This window comes from Danio aesculapii, chromosome 13, assembly GCF_903798145.1.
Source record: "Danio aesculapii chromosome 13, fDanAes4.1, whole genome shotgun sequence".
Taxonomy (NCBI): Eukaryota; Metazoa; Chordata; class Actinopteri; order Cypriniformes; family Danionidae; genus Danio; species Danio aesculapii.
Window position 1 is genome coordinate 20570173 of NC_079447.1, and position 17284 is coordinate 20587456.

Below are 17284 nucleotides of genomic sequence, written 5' to 3' on the forward strand. Positions count from 1 at the left end.
AGCATGGATAATCATTTGTCATTATTGCAGTTAGTGTTGGATGTTTGTGTGTGTGTAGGTGGGACTGACTCACAGTTGTGTGTATGTATGTGTGAGGTAATGTTAAAACACAGAGAGATGCAGTATTTTTTACCGCCCACTTCTGTCTCAGTGTATTCATTTTTGCATTTGCGTTCACTTATGCATTTCATGTGTCTTTCATAACAACCATGCTGTTGTTTTTTTATAGTGTGTGAGACTCTAAAATCAAAATGATAAAACATAAACACGATTACAGTCTTTCATTCAGTAGATCTCTTCTAGAAGTCCGTTCACGTAAATGTAGTCAATCTCACAGGACACACAGTTCATTAAAAAAATACAAAACAATCTTCTACTCATCTCTGTTTGAAAGACGGACAAAATGTGCGCAGGTTGTTTCTAGACAGTTATATTTATGCTTATATTTTAGTTATATATATGCAAATATTTTAATGGTGTTTCGAACTGCAGACACACTTAATATTGTGGCACACACTTCATTTTATAAATAAATAACGGTGTAAGCAGCTTCATTGCTTTTATTTGGCCTGAATTGCACACTCATTGACCTTTTCAAACGACTTGGTTTATAATAATAACACAATGAGTAGTCTTTAAAGTCAACAAATTATATCAGCAACCCATATATCAGGTTTTATTTCATGTAAAGTTTGTTTTATTTTATGTAAGTGTGTGTGTGTGTCATGGATGAGTTATAAATGGATCATTTTTACTAGGGATGTCCAAATCCGATCACGTAATTGGAAATCGGGCCCGATCACATGGTTTCAGACTCGATCGGACATTAACTCCCATTTAGGACTTGAATATATATTTATATGTATATTTATATATTCTCATTATTTTTCAACACATCTATAGTTATGCGGTGGCATAGGGTTAAACCTCTTTCTTGACTCTTTCACACAGATACAGCAAGACGTGTGGCATTGACATTACTTTGGCGCAGAGACGCTATTGGTTAAATGCCGGCAAATTAGAACACGGAAGCTTGAAGCGGAAAGCACGAGTATGTCTGCGGTAGGCTTGGGCGGTATCCAAATTTTGATACCGTCAAACCTCCTCCCTATTTTACCTTGGTATCTGGTATTACCGTGCATAAAAAAAAAAAAATATGATGTAAGGCTCAGCATCACCAAACTGTTGGCTTGTGCCTAAACCATTTAGAAACTGAAATTTATTCCAGCACCGCAAGAAATCTGGTCGGGTCCCATGGCTCCCGTGGTACAGCAGCAGGAATGCAGACCTCTAGTTCGTATTTACCACGTCTCCCTTCTCATTCGGTTAAAACCGGAAATACTGTCAAACTGCAGAGGTTGTGTTCTTTTTCAAGACCAGATCACTTGGTGCGCGACTCTCCATCTTACCACACCTCTCTCTCTCTCTCTCTCTCTCTCTCTCTCTCTCTCCTCCACACTGTCCCATGATGACAATCGCGCATATACGCATTTTTAGACATTGAATAAATAATATTTATTGTTTAATACTTAATTTAATACCTATTTAAGTGTATAACGGTATTGAAACTGACACTGTTGCTATTTTTAGATCCCGCGGTATACCATATTACCGTATTACCACCCAAGCCTAGTCTGCGGTCTGGAGGTATTTTAAAGTTGATGACGACACTATTGCCATTGCCAACATTGTGAGATATGTTAACTTAGCATTGCAAGAGGTGGAAAGGAAAAGGCTACATTTAACACAACAAACCTGACAAGACACCTCAAAAACAAACGTATAACCTCAATTTGAAATGCCGTCTCGCCACTTTTCCACCGACAACTTTCTTTATCTTTTTTTATGTATTATGGAAATATTGGATCGGGTTTTGGTATCGGTAGATACTTAAAATCAAATGTTTTGGACTCTGACTTAAGGGCAAAAAAAACCTGATCAGGACATGCCTAAATTTCGTTGATTTCTTGAATTTTATTGATCTTATAAGCTAGTATAAGTAGTTTAAAATACCACTTACTCTGATAAACTTTGGATCTCAAGAAAAGCAGAACGCACAACTCTCCATGTTGCCTGTGAAAGAATAAACCACGTAAAATGTAGTAATCATACCTCTAATTGCGATACGGCCTTTTCGTTAATGCGTACACGTAATCGCTATCTGCTGCTCCTGATGATGCGCTGAGGTTTTATGACTCGAAACGTTCACTCTGTGCAACAAACTGAATTTACTGTATTATCTGTTATTCACATTGTATTTCACAGTCTTATTTCACAGTATATAACGTATTTGCTTGTGTGTGTATGGGTGTGCGTGCGTGCGTGCGCGCGCGCGTGTGTGTGTGTGTGTGTGTGTGGTTTATGAGATGTGGAGGCTGAAGGTCAAGGTTAACCGTTTGCACATCAGCGGGTTTCTCCAGCTTTGTAAGATCGTTCACTTAAAGGTCAAGACTTAAAAAAAAAAAATACTTGTCAGGTTAATGTGCAAAATGGCACACATTAGCAGTGCAAAAATGACATGGGTTAAACTTTAATCAAAGCAGAGGCATGAGCAGTTGAAAGTCTGCATTTGTTAGACTGGAAACGGAGCTGTAGTTTGAAGCTGAAGATGCAGTGTGCTTGTCGAATGTGGGTGTTTGTACAGGTGGGTCACATGTGTGTCCATGTAACGATGGCCCCTTGTATTTCTGGGCTGAGGAGTGGGCTTTTCAGCACACATCACTCTATCCCTCATGTTTGCTTTGGTGTGCTTCGGTATGCTCCGTTTCATGTACGTGGTGAAGAAATGATGTCATCTCCACAGCGTGACATTATATTGGTTTGACTGGAGCCTCTGCTGGCAGGTGTCATTTCCCGTGTGTGCGTGCGTGCGTGCGTGCGTGCTTTGAGAGGGACATTGCTTTTCCTTAAATAAAAGTTTTATGTGTGAAGTGCCCTGTACTGGGAAATGTTGGGAGTGTTGATATGGTGAAATGCAACAGACATACAGGAGTATAATATATGTCTTTCTTTATTTTTTTTAATGGAGTAACTTTGCAATTAACAACACACTGTATAACCTACACCTTCATTTACCTTTAAAAAAAACTAATGAGAAAAAACTGGAATAATGATACCTTCTGAGCACGTCCTGACGCTATACTTGCTGTATATACAGATAAATGAAAGTTGAAAGCAATGTGTTTGCTACTTTTTGAATTTTTGTACTATTAGTTTAGTAAAATCACTGTACATTGAGACAATGATTTAAGAAACTTTTTGGTTTCTCAAAGAAACCTTTAGTGAAAATGTTCCTTAAAGAACCATTTTTTTCATCTTTATCATTTTTATTTCTATAGCACTTTTACAATGTAGATTGTGTCAAAGCAGCTTAACATAGAAGTTCTAGTAAATTGAAATTGTGTCAGTCCAGTTTTCAGAGATGAAGTTTAGTTCAGTTTAGTGTGGTTTAAATTTCACTGCTGAAAGTTCAAACATTGAAGAGCAAATAAATTGATGCGCAGCTCCATGAGTCCCATGCAAGCCAGTGTGGACAGTGGTGAGGAACAAACTTTACCAACTGACGAAAGTGAAAAAATAAAAAAACCTAGAGAGAAACCAGCTCAGTTGGGCACGACCATTTCTCCTATGGCCAAACGTCCTGTGCAGATCTGCAGTCTAGGCGTCGGAGGCTGAAGAAGCCTGGACGTCCTTCGTGGAGAATCTGCAGGTGGGAGAGGTCACTGGCTGGTATACTGGCTGGCCCTTCAGGATCAATGCGAAGACTCGTTTGTCACTGATGTCTTACAGGAATCAATCTCATGCTCTCCACTCCTCCATGACCACCACAGCAGCTGCTCAGGATATGGCCTGGTCCAGGATTATAGAAACTTCGGGAATAGTAAAAACAGATAATTGTACCCACAGATCATTTTTCAAATAAATGAAAGAATCAGTAAAAAAGTTGTATTGTATTATCAAAAAGAACTGCTGAACCACAACAAGGTCTAAACTGATTATTCATGTTATTTTATAGCATATAAACAATTATTTGTTAAATAACAAATAAATTACAATTAAAACAATTAAATGTTAAATAAAATACTAGTAAATGATGAAATCAACAAACTAAAAATGAAAAATACTACAACGCCATTTATTTACTTAGTCAAAAATCAAATTGTACAGTAAATTCCAGTGGATGTTGAAATAAGATGCATATGTGTATTGTTTGTATATGCCCACCCTGTATTTGCTTCAGCACTTGATGATTATCTTATCAAAATAACTAAGCATTTATTCTGTCAATGTTGTAATTGAATGCATGTCTGATTTGTTTATGCTTTGAGGAAAAAGAGCAGAGCTTGTCCATCAAGATTTTACATTATGTAGTGATGGCTAGAGAACTGCTGGAAGCTGAAGGTAGTGCAGAAGAAAGAGAAAGAAATAAAGAGAGGGAGAGGTGTGGTGCTGGACATTCCCAGTGCTTTTCCGGTAAGGGTTTCCAGCGAGACCGTGCCTGGTATGTCGGTCACAGCAAACCTGCTCTTGCTTCAAAGCACTTTACAAGCAGAACAGTGCAGAAAACGCCAACCGTCACCTCAGTCTGCGTGTGCTGGAACAAATCTATGAGCTGGTGCTCTCAACGTCTGCTTAATTGTTTTAAATGCATTTCCGTTCATTATACGCCACATTCCCCCAGGACAAGACATCATCCAGATGCCCAAAAAAGGTGAAACATGTTCTGGGTAACAAAGGCTGTAATAATAATATTAATAAAATGATGAATGACCTGTCAGTTTGGGCTTCATCATCAGAAGTGGATGTTCTTTTATTATCTACTGATTTGAAACCTTGCTGATTGAATATCTGTTGGCTGGAAGTTCTGCCTTGCCATTTAACTTCCTGTCCTTGAAGTATGCCTGTAGATCAAACCACTCAGGGTTTAAATAACAGAGATATTGTTTGTTTTCGTCCATGTCTTCATGAACAGATAAACATTTCCAAAGCAGTGAGCAGATGGGATTAGTTTTCTAAATTGCTAAAATATGCTTAGCTGCAATTGTTTACATAAAGTGCCTGACTTATCTCTGATTCTCTGCATTTAATTTCATTTAATTTTGTGAATGTAGGCACTCTTGGCATGAGATGTCAGTTTTCACAAACGGCCATGATTGATCATTGTTTAAATTATCGTTCAGTTAATTGATCAATTGTTAATCTTAATAATTAAAAATGTGTTTACTTCAGTGGCCTGACAGGATGTACAAATGGCACTTAAAACACAAGCATCCTCACCCAAAGAGTTTTATTAAACTCATGTTTTCTTAATTGTTCTTCCTCATCTGCTGTACGTTTTGTATATAAGCCTCAAAACTACATGTTAAGGATGTAAATGCTTATTCTATCATCAGTAAGTGCCCGGACACACCAAGCCGACGCCAAACAATTGGCATCAACAAAACCCAACTGTGTTGTCATCTCGCTTTGGATCATGTCTGAACCCAAAAAAAATTAAATAAAATAGCTCTGTGTGAACCCACAAAACTAATGTAAGCTGCGCAAGAGAACATGTCTTTTCACTCCAAATATTAACATGGTAGCAAAACATTCGCTTGTTCAAATATGTCTGAAAATCTAATAATCCATATTGTTTGCAACTATTTGAGAAATGTAGTGAAATTGCAGCCGGCCTAATTGTTTTCCTTCTTGGCTTAAAGTGTATACTTTAGAGGTATCAAAGCCAGTTCCTGGAGGCCCACAGCTTTGCACAGTTTAGTTCCAACCCTGCTTCAACACACTTATCTGTACGTTTCAAACAAGCCTGAAGGACTCAATTAGTTCGATCAAATGTGTTTAATTAGGGTTGAAACTAACTGTGCAGAGCTGTGGCCCTCCAGGAATTGGCTTTGGCACATGTGGTTTACTTGCGATGTCACTTTACAATATAACACTCGCGCTCTTATTCGTTGCTGAATAGCCAGTCGAAAGACTCTCTTCAGCCAACGGTCCAATGCTAAATCGACTGAATCGCTGAAGTCAATGGGCCCTATCATACACCTGGCGCAATAAGTCCCAAGACCTGTTTGCTCCGACGTGTTGCTATTTTCAGACCAACGCAACCTTCATTTTCCCGTTTTCCGCCACACTGTTTAAATAGCAAATCCATTTGTACCACTTTGTGGACTCATGGGTCTTTCGTTCTAGAAAAGAGGTGTGTTAGGGTGCATTGTTGGCGTGTTGCTATTTTGAGAAACAAAAATGGACTGCGCAATAGACCAGCTGAAAGTGGGTCTAAAGTCCAGCACAGAGCGCGTTAGTTCTGCGCCTTGCTTACACATTGCTTAATACACACAGGATGTACAGCAATGCACAAATATCTTTACAAATGAAAATTAATTAAAGGATTAAAATATTTTTAAAATTATTATTTTCTACATAAATATAAAAACCCCTGATTTCATGCCTTCATCTCAGGGGGCTTTTTTTTAGTAAATTCATGGCAATTTGCCTTTGTATATTATTCTTAGTAGTAGTAGTATTTATTATATGCATATTTATATTTGTTTTATTAAAAACAAGCTTAGATTTGCCCACCTGTCAGGTTTTGGTGAAGCATTCAGTTTTTCCACTTAAAAAGTCCGCCATTTAAATAGGAATGACTCTTAAAGGGAATGGGAGACTGAATGATTTATTCTCAAAACACACCCATAACTCATTAAAAATATAAGCTCAACCCTGTTAGACCATACACCATGGCGCAGAGCGTATTTTTCTGTCCTTAAATAGCAAAAGTGGATTCTGACCAAAGACGTTATTTCATTTGATGCAAGTCAGTCGTTATAATTAGAACAGAAATTACAATTTTACACTTTATACAGATTAAGAATTTTAAAATATGTTGACAGTTGGGATACTGGTGAAAAATCAGAAAAAAAAACAAAAAGGATCCAAAATTTGAAAGCCTTAATGAATAACAAAGTTTTGTTGTATAGCTAATAACCATTTTGGCATGTTATTTGATATAGTCTAATGTGTAAAAATGATGTAAAAACAGTATATACTTTGCTTTATCTACTTGACTGTGAAGGAAAAACAACTATTTATTCACTTAATTTGCACTTTTTAATGTAAATGTCTTACTCAAGCTTTTTCTTTTCTTTTTCAGGACTCCATGAATGCCCTGGTTTTAGATCTGGACTTTCCGGCCTTACGTAAAAATAAAAACATCGAGAATTTCTTGAACAGATGTGAGTATCTGCCTTTAAGATTCTGTCTGATTGTTGTTCTGTGTTATTGTGTGGCTAAAGGAAATACTTAATGGTGGCATCGTGATTTTACAATGAGGCTGCTTCCTGCTGCAACATCAACAGCATTTATTTGAAATAAATTGTTTTGAGTGGCTCTTCCTAATTTGGCCCCCTCATTTTACAACACTGAAGCTCATCACATAAATAAAGAGCTGTCAGCACGTATCATGAAAACTGTGCATGTTTAGTTTTGAAGAAATGGCTTGCAGGTTAAACTGATTATGATGCCGTTTTAAAGCAGGAAGCTGTGACTTTTGGTTTTGATTTAAAGATATATTTCACCCAAAAATACAAATCTGCTCACTCTAATGTTGATTTTTTTTTTTTTATAATAATGTTTCTCTTTCAGTTGAGCATTAAAGATTTTTTTTATCTGAAACTGTTGTCATCTGATGTAATGCAAGTCAATGGTTATCTGCCATTTGAGAATCCAAAAACCTCCAGGGATACTTAACCCAAAAATGAACATTTTCTCTCTATTTACCCACCCCCAAGTAGTTCCGACCCTTTCTTTATTCTGTTGAACACTAAAGACATTGTTTTAGTGAAAGCTTAACCTGTAACCATTCATTTCCATAGTAGGAAAAAGTAATTCTATGAAATGGTTACCAACATTCTTCAAAATATCTTCTCTTTTTGTTCAACAGATGAAAATGAAACTGTCAAACGGGTTTACAAGTAGCGAAGGGAGAGTAAGTGTTGGCAGAGGTTTCATTTTTGGGTGAACTATCTCGTTAACAAGCGAAACTAACTTACTACACATGGTTTTTAGTGTTATACTGAGGTCTTTTGGAGGAAAACTATCAGTCTGTGCAAGAAAGTGAACACTGAAGAAAGCCTCTTAAAACCTACCCTAACATACCTAAAGATCTTCTGTAATGTTCTACTGAAGACACAATCACTTACATTTTTGATGGCCTGAGGGTGAATAAATAAACAACACATTTCCTTTTTTGGGTGAACTGTCTCTTTAACTTAATCTTTCAAGTGTTTTTGATACATGCATAATCTATGATTCATTGATGATGCTGAAATAATCGTACTTGATGACAACTTTGGTAATTTCTGTGACAGCTGTACCAGTAATTTAGCATTCAGTTTCTCTTCATGACTAATGTTTGATATTTGCTTCCACTCATTATCCTGCATCGTGCCTGTGTGAACACATCTGTGTCTGTGTGTTCTGTTCACGCGCTATTAAACTTTTTGACAAATTTTTGCATTCTGTTCAGATTTTGTTTCTGATTGCGCCTGTTGTCATGGAGACCATATGGCCATATGGACATTATAATGTGTGGCTTAGAGGAGTGAGTGTGACTCAATAGTCCTCTCATCCAAACTCTCTGTGCTGGCCTTTGATAATTGTCCTTCATGATGTTGCACTACACATGAATAATAACTAAACTTCAGCGTTTATTTTGAGTGCTTTTATGAAGAAAACAACAGTGATGCATTGTTTAGGCCTGTAGGATGTTGGAAAAATGTACCATTGCGATATTTATGTGTTTATTTTATATATTATTATATTATTTTATAAATATAATTATTATTTTATATATTATATATATATTGCAATATGAATACAATTTCACCAGATTAGGCATGGGCCGGTATAAGATTCTGATGGTATGATAACCTTGGATAAAATTTTTTTTTAATATACACAGTAAAGATAATATTTAGTACAATCAAAAGTTGGTAAAAAATATGTACGCACAATTTGGTCAAAAGATAAAATATAAACAAAACAAATCAAATATAAAAAAAATGGCCAATTTTTCATCCAGAACTGAAAAATGTTTCTCTCATCTACTCTTCCCCCAAACCTGTTTGACTGTCTTTCTTCTGTTGAACACAAAAGATATTTTAATGAAAGCTGATAATCTTTGACTTCCACTGTATTTGTTTTTTCCACTATGAAAGTCGATTGTACAGGTTTTTAGCTTTCTTCCAAATATCTTTGTTTGTGTTCAACAGAAGAAAGAAACTCAAAAATGTATGGAACCGCTTGAAGGAGTGTAAATAGTCAATACATTTTCACTTTTGAGTGAACTATTACTAATGAATAGCATTTGATATTAGATCATTTTTATTATTAACTGGTAGTTTCACAAGAAAAATAATATTATTTTATCAGTTATGATGTGGCCCAGGTAATACGGTTTTGCTGTGTTGTGTGCGCAGATGAGAAGGTCATGAACCACATAAGGGAGCTCCAGATGAAGCCAGAGGATTTTGACCGAGTAAAGGTGATTGGTAGAGGAGCATTTGGGGAAGTCCAGCTGGTGAGCAAACTCAATTTCACAATATGCATGTGCATTTTGTCTACTTGAAATATACGTCATTGCTTCAAATCAAAGTTTGTCATCTAATGAATCCACTTGTTACTAGTTGGTTTTGTTCATGGCTTACAACACTTTTTTGAAAATAACTGGGAAAATGAATTGGAAAAGAAATAACTTCAGTGAATTAAAAAAATACCACTGTTTTGGCTACTATTTTGTCTACTGTTTAGACTGTCTAGATTTTTTATATCAATCCACTAAATGTTCTGTAGTTTTATCTGTCAGTTCCTTGATTTTATGTGTCAAATACAAATGACAATTTCTACAAATTCCCATGATTGTTTGTGGTTTAACTAGCAATTATTCAATTAATCATCAACATTATCAATACAAAATGCTCTGCAGTAATGCTACTTTTTCTCCAATCTCTTTAATCAAACACAACATTTTGGAAATTATTTCAAACTCGTATATGCTCACTTAAAGGTGCAGTATGTAAGTTTGACACCCAGTGGTTGAGCTAGGAATTGTAATTTGTAATTTCATTCCGACCGAGTCTGCAAGCACAGGTTGCCAGATTGACTATCAAGCCTAAAGGCTGATTTAAAGTGTGTTCTTACTAAATGCAACAGCACTCAATAGAAGAAATATTTTCCATATCAAAAGGAGATTTTGTCTCAACCAACACCTGAAATTTATATTTTAGAAACTATTTCTTGCAGCTGAACAGCAGAAAGCTGACAATGATCACCTCAAGTCCACCTCATGTGCTTTATTCAGTGTTTATTGCTAATAATGTGAGTTTGCCTTTTATGTAACATTTATTGCCATAGTTCTGAAAGCGCAGCAGTAGTTCACCTCAGATCTTGAAAATAAATAATTAAGAATTTTCATGTAGATGGAGAATCCCAATGAAAGTCTATGAAAGGCAGACCCAGATTAAGAATTCAGCGGCCCCTGGGCACAATGTCTTGTAGGCACCCTACCCAGCCGCACCCCTGTAGTTGAAAAAATAAAACAAGATTAGTATAATTCTTTTTAATAAAATGAATCTATAATGTATTGCCTGCATTTTTTTTAAATAAATGATATACAGTACTTATATTTTTGGTCTACAAAGATTTAATTTATTTTTAAAGCATTTAAAGCACACTTTGAAAACAAAATACTAATACTACTAGTGAAAATTAATGGATTTTAATATACTTGTTCAAGGACACAGAAGCAATACTAAAAATTTATATTTAAGGCTACTTTTAATGTACAACTTCTGCAAACTTATAATGCATATGATTTGGATATAACACCTCTCCAATCCAGTTCTATGAATCTTCCATAATATGAACACTTACTAATGATTCCTACTTGCCTTTCTCGTGATGAAGAGTAGGCAAAATTTGATATGTAGTGGGGGAAAAAAGAAGAACGTGTTAATCAGACGCTGGATTCGAACCGGGTTCATAATCGATCGCGTCAAAACACAATGCCATATGCTTTACAAGCTACGCCACTCAAACTGCTATTGATTGCTCTCTTTAGTTATGTTGTCTCTGTCAATCAAACGGTGATGGGTGGAAATCAATCAGCTAGCTTATTCCAACGAGGTGAGCTATTTGCACTAAGCCTAAATAGGGGTGCGTTTCTCGGCACAACACCTGTTCACAACGCATGAGCGGCGTGTATTTTTTTCGGCATGCATGTTTACAACCAGGATTCACACCGGGAGCGGCAACGCAAGCAGCGCATCAAGCAGGGGTGGTGCGAGAGGCATGCGGGTATGTTTTTTTGCGCGCATGCGTCAGTTTGTTTTTGATTACATTGCTTTCACCAGTGTTGGATTGGTTGCACATAGAGAGAATAACATCTTTATAAAACAATAAAAGTCTTAAACACTGTCTTTATCATAATTAACGGGGATGATTTTTTTGCGTCAGAAAATGGATGTGTGGCGTGACAGCGTGAGAATACTGTCAATTGCGTGACTCTCACGCCGAATGCGTGAGAGTTGGCAGCCCTGTGCATGTGTGCAGTTTTGCCCAATACTGCACACAGTTTTCTTTAGTTCCTGTTGAATAGGACCCCTAGTTATTGTGTATGCCCATGTCAGATGTGTAAAAGCGATGAATCCTGCTGTGTGTTTGTGATAGTCAGGGGAGGATGCAGTGGGATGCGTCTGGACAAGCCTGCAGACACAAACAACATGATTACCCAGTATTCTTCTCTGTCAGTGGTGTGACGGGGCTGTGTGGGTGCGTTACGCCTAAAGCACAACAACAGAGAGCGTGCTTGAAAATGTGGCACGTCTGTGTCGAGGGCAAAACACAGTGTGTCTAATGGTTTTATTTTTATCATTTTGGGAGTGAGGCACAAGGACTGTCTGAAACTTAAAATGTGCTTCGTGAGTGTGTTGGTAATGAATTAGATCTCACAGGAGATGTGTGTGATGTGGGTTTGTTATGATGCATTTGTTTGTGTGTTTGTGCAGGTTAGACATAAGGCCTCTCAGAAGGTGTACGCTATGAAGGTGCTCAGCAAGTTTGAAATGATCAAACGCTCAGATTCTGCCTTCTTCTGGGAGGAACGGGACATCATGGCGTTTGCAGACAGCCCATGGGTCGTACAGGTAGGATGCGCTGACTTTTTTTTTTATAAAACTTGTGAATGAATGCTCTTCTTATATGTGCAACAAAGTTTTTTTCACATTAAATATTAAATGAGTGTGCTATTTCCATATTTTGTGTCACATGACTAAAAAATATCTGCAATAGTCAACATTTGAAGTGGACCAAAGTTTCTTAAAATTGTCCCAAGACAAGAATAGGCAATGTTCAATAGTTTTTAGAACAATTTTGATTAAATGTTTAGATCCACTTCAAAAATCCACTTGTTAACTTCTGTATGAATGTACTTATTTATAGGATTTTTTTGAAGAAATTGTTTTATCCAGCAAGGACCCATTAAATTACTCAAAAGTAACAATGAGTATGTTTACATGGACACCAATAATCCGATTTTAATACAATTAAGACAATACTCTGATTAGGGGTCTACCATTTAAACTGCGATTTTTAAACATGTGGAGTATGCCTATTTTAGTCGCATTGTTGAAGTGCAAAACAGACATGTAAACACCTTAATCGAACTATTACTGTCATGTAGGATTTTCACTGCGTTTTGAGACTGGATAGTCTATATTGTTTGACAGTATTCTCTGCACCTACTGAGTCACTGAAGGACCACAGACATCTGCAGGTTTTTTCCACCATGCAGTGTCCAGTATCAAATTCCGTTAAAAGAACACTCTTCCAGCAGTTCCTACTCTCATCCAATATCTTGTTTGTCACGGGGGCATGCATTAAATGTTCCTGAATAAAAAGTGAAGTGAAAGTGCCAAACTGCAGTTAAGGTCGACAAACACCCCAAATGAAACATCCGAAATTGAAACTCTGGAGGAAATGTGGATAGCGTGGTGACGCAGTGACATTAATCAAATTATGTGCTATATCATGTAAACAGGATCATGAAAAGAACATTCAAAAAGCAACTCATGTAAACACCATAATCATATTATTGTCTTATTCAGATTAAGGCAAATAATTCAATCACTGATGTCCATGTAAAATTAGTCATTGATGATACTTTAATATTTTTACAAGGAATTACCCAGCTTTCAACATGGACAATTACACACAGTCTTTCTTTAACACCAAATCAGCCTATTAGAATGAATTCAGAAGAATCGCATGTCATAATATTATGTGATATTCAGCAATTCGTTGTGATATTATTGTCTCCTGTTTTTCAATGTATTTTTAAATGTAATAATTGTAGCCTTGGAGAGCATAAAGAACTTTTTTAAAAACATTCTAAAAATATTACTGAAACACCAAACACCAGTGTTACTGGTTCTTGTAATGATATTTTTAAATAATTTAATCAGATACCTAATTTGAAAATTAAATTTTGTAAAAGAGCATTCTGCATTTGAAAGTTCAGATTTTAAGCTTTTATTTTGCTGTGCAGAACTTTGCATCTGTTTAATTTTTCATGATTAATTAGCCTGCTGTTTTAAAGGGATAGTTCATGCCAAAAAGAATATTCTGATATGTATTCTCCCTTGTTTCAAACCCGTTTGACTGACTGACTTCTTCGGAACACAAAAGAAGATATTATTTATAGTAAAAAAACCAAATACTTTTTTCAGCTTTCTTTAGAATATTTATTTTGTGTTCTACAGAACACAGCAACTCATAAAGTTTTACAAACACTTGAGCTTGAGTAAAAAGGAGTAAATGTTCATTTTTGTGTGAACTGTCTTTTTAATAGTTAAAGGTACAGTATGTAAGTTTGACTCCTAGTATATTGCATCCCTGGTTTAAAACACATGCAAGCGCAGGTTGCCAGATTGATGACATCAACAGTGTACCTGACCATCGAGGCTAAAGGCTGATTTAAGTTGTGTTCTGAATAAAACAACGGCACACAATAGAAGGAATATTTCCCAAATTAAATGGAGTTTTTGGTCACAGGCACATGCTTTGTGAGCCTTTCTGACTGAATAAATCCAATACGCTGTTTTCCAACAAGACAACCCACGGGTTTGAAATATAATTGGCTAAAGTGGCAGTGGGTGGGTTAAAAGACCCAAAACAAAGACAGACGTTCTGCCACGTAACAGATATTTTTAAAGCAGAATATCTGACTTGAGCATTGTTTTTCAGATAAACAAGAATGTTGACTTAGCATGTTTCTTAAATATCTGCAAACATATTATGGTATTTTTATGCTTTAGAAGAGTCAACTTACATACAGCACTTTTAAATGAGGCTATATTCATTGGACAAGAATTATTATATCAGTATATCCCTATGCATGCACACTCTGACAGACTTTGAGGGTAACGAAAACAACTCTAAATATTCTCTTGTTTTCTTCTTTTCCCCTCAGCTGTGCTGTGCGTTCCAGGATGACCGCTCTCTCTACATGGTAATGGAGTACATGCCAGGTGGAGATCTGGTCAATCTCACCAGCACATATGATGTCCCAGAGAAGTGGGCAAAGTTTTACACAGCAGAGGTGGTGTTGGCTCTAGACGCCATTCACTCGATGGGCTTCATTCATCGAGACGTCAAACCAGACAACATGCTGCTGGACCGCTATGGACACCTCAAACTGGCGGACTTCGGGACCTGCATGAAAATGGATGGGGTGAGGGATCAACCGCTTATTGCACTACCAAGGTTTCAGTAGTTCTCCGGCTTGAGCTTTTTGAGTACAGGGATTTTTAGGTCACCCTTGAATGTAATTGCAAGTCAAATACCTTGAACGCATGCCAGTTCTTGTCCAGACTCATGAGAGCAAAGGAAAAAAATTTCAGCCTTCATCTGATTCCTCTATGTGAGTGAGGAAGACCTCAGGTGGGTTCAGAGGTCACAGGGTCAAACTGAGGCTAGGAAGCATTTGTGTTTTAAAAATGCTGAGCGTATGCTGACTGAAGAATAAATGTGGCTAGATTTGACTTTTATTTCCATTTGTTTTAGTTTCGTAGCTTGTTAGCACTGGTGGATGTGAGAATAATGGTTTACTTAATGTGTTTGATGAGAATAATCCTACTCTCATGATTTATTGTGCTTTATGTGCAATAATATAGACAATTTATACAGAATTAATGCCAATTAATTCAATTTTATCAGACTGTAAAGACAATATCGGCATTTAGAACCTAAAAAATGTCATAATACCATAATGTAATGTAATATATTGTGTATGGCCATACACCCACACTTCACAATCATGAGGGGGTCTCTCCACACCACCACCAGAGTGTAGCATCCATTTGTATGATGCAACGGCAGCCACAGGGCAACGGTGCTAATGCGTTCACCACACATCAACACACACCAGCTATTAATGGAGTGGAGAGACAGTAATGGAGCCAATTTCGATGATTGGGATTATTAGGAGGCCATGATATGTAATGGCCGATGGAGGAATTTTTGGCCATGACAGCGGGTTACACCCCTACGCTTCATGAGAAGTGCCATGGGATTTTTAGTAATCACAGAGAGTCAGGACCTCGGTTTAACATCTCATCCCAAAAGGCTGTGCTCACTGACAGTATTGTGTTTCCTTCCCTTTACTGGGGCATTAGGATTCACACAGAGACTGCAGGTTGAGCACCCCCTGCTGGCCTCACTAACACCACATCCAACAGCAACCTAGATTTCCCAATTGGTCTCCAATCCAGGTACTGACCAGGCACAGCCCTGCTTGGTTTCAGTGAGTAACCGGTCTTGGGCTGCTGCGTGATATGGCTGTGGCAAATGTATGAATTTGTTTTGATTGAAAGTCAGGGTTCCTAACTTTTCTGAACATTAATATTGTTTAGTCTAAAGACATGTCTGAAACTTTTTGTTATTTTATGCTCTAAATAACATTTTATTTTAAATGTCATCTGTAGTTGAGAGAATAAACCAAAAATACATACATAAATAAATACTATTTCCAACTGTTTCCATAGCATACATAAAATGGAAGTTTAAAAATCTGTATGATATAAATAAAAATGTATACAGTTGTTTTGTTATTTTTTTTTCAATATGACTTTAGATTTTAGCACTTTAGCTGGGATATAGATTATTTTATAATGTTAATAATATATTATTTTTAAAAATATTTTTAAGTTATTATGACTGTTAGCTCACCCCAGCCCTTACTTTCTGGTTAAGAGCCACTGTGCTAAACTACCACCATATCGAATTCAGAAGTAGCTTAATTGTCATGAATATTATAATTAAACACTTTGTGAAGATTGTTTTCATTTACATGTTTTGAATGTTCAAATGAGCGATTAACTGAGCAACAATCACCAGAGATGGTAATATGTGATAGTTTCAAATGCTGAACTCAACTAGATAGTCCTAAAATAGACTGTTATGAAATGCTTCACGTTATGTAACAGATACCAGCACATGTAAATCATTACAGGAGCTTGCTTTTTTGCTCCACTTTTTACATATCTGGGGCATTTTTGTCAACTTTTATTGCCAGTTTTTCCACTCAAGTCCTAGTTAAATTCTGACTGCCCTTGAGAGCCACAATCCGGCCACTGAAATGAGGCTGGACACATTACTTGTGATTTAATGCTGCCATCTAGAGTAAAGAAATAGAACTACACATTGAAAACATTTTTGTGTTGTACACAGATTGAAAGCTACGTTTTTGAGGGTTAAAATGGGTTGATTCTTTGCATAAAAGATAGATTGGAACTGCTATTGCCTTTGAATAATATAAATGTGAGTTAAAAATCTGTTTTAGAGCTACATGATTTTGGAAGAAAACTCACAACATTTAACATCTTTATACAACTGTCATGGTTTTAAAACTAGTAGAAAACTTTTTTATAAAGTACACTCACTCAGGGACCTGTTCAGTAATGATTTTCCCAGAATTTTTAAAAAATAATTTATCAATAATATTTTATCAATTTGAAATGGATGCATTTTTCAGTTTTTTAACTTTTTAAATATTGAATTAAATATACTAATATGAATCATTTTAATATTAAATATACTAAATAAATATTGCATTATATTCTGACATGGAAATGACATTAACAATGAATAACCACATCGGCACCAATGGCGTTGTTTCCCACCTCGAGGTCCTGTGCCGATCCTTCCCCTCTCTCTGCTCTTTCCTGGTATTCTT

General features: G+C 36.5%; 1 protein-coding gene across 1 annotated transcript in view; it reads left to right on the plus strand.

Annotated features, from left to right (window-relative positions):
• The window catches only part of rock2a (rho-associated, coiled-coil containing protein kinase 2a), a 76872-nt gene that overhangs the window by 30088 nt on the left and 29500 nt on the right, over positions 1-17284 (plus strand). The window contains exons 2-5 of the mRNA XM_056471401.1: positions 7148-7229; positions 9474-9574; positions 12060-12197; positions 14522-14782. Of these exons, the coding sequence (XP_056327376.1) occupies positions 7148-7229; positions 9474-9574; positions 12060-12197; positions 14522-14782 (582 nt within the window). The remainder of the gene's footprint in view (positions 1-7147; positions 7230-9473; positions 9575-12059; positions 12198-14521; positions 14783-17284) is intronic.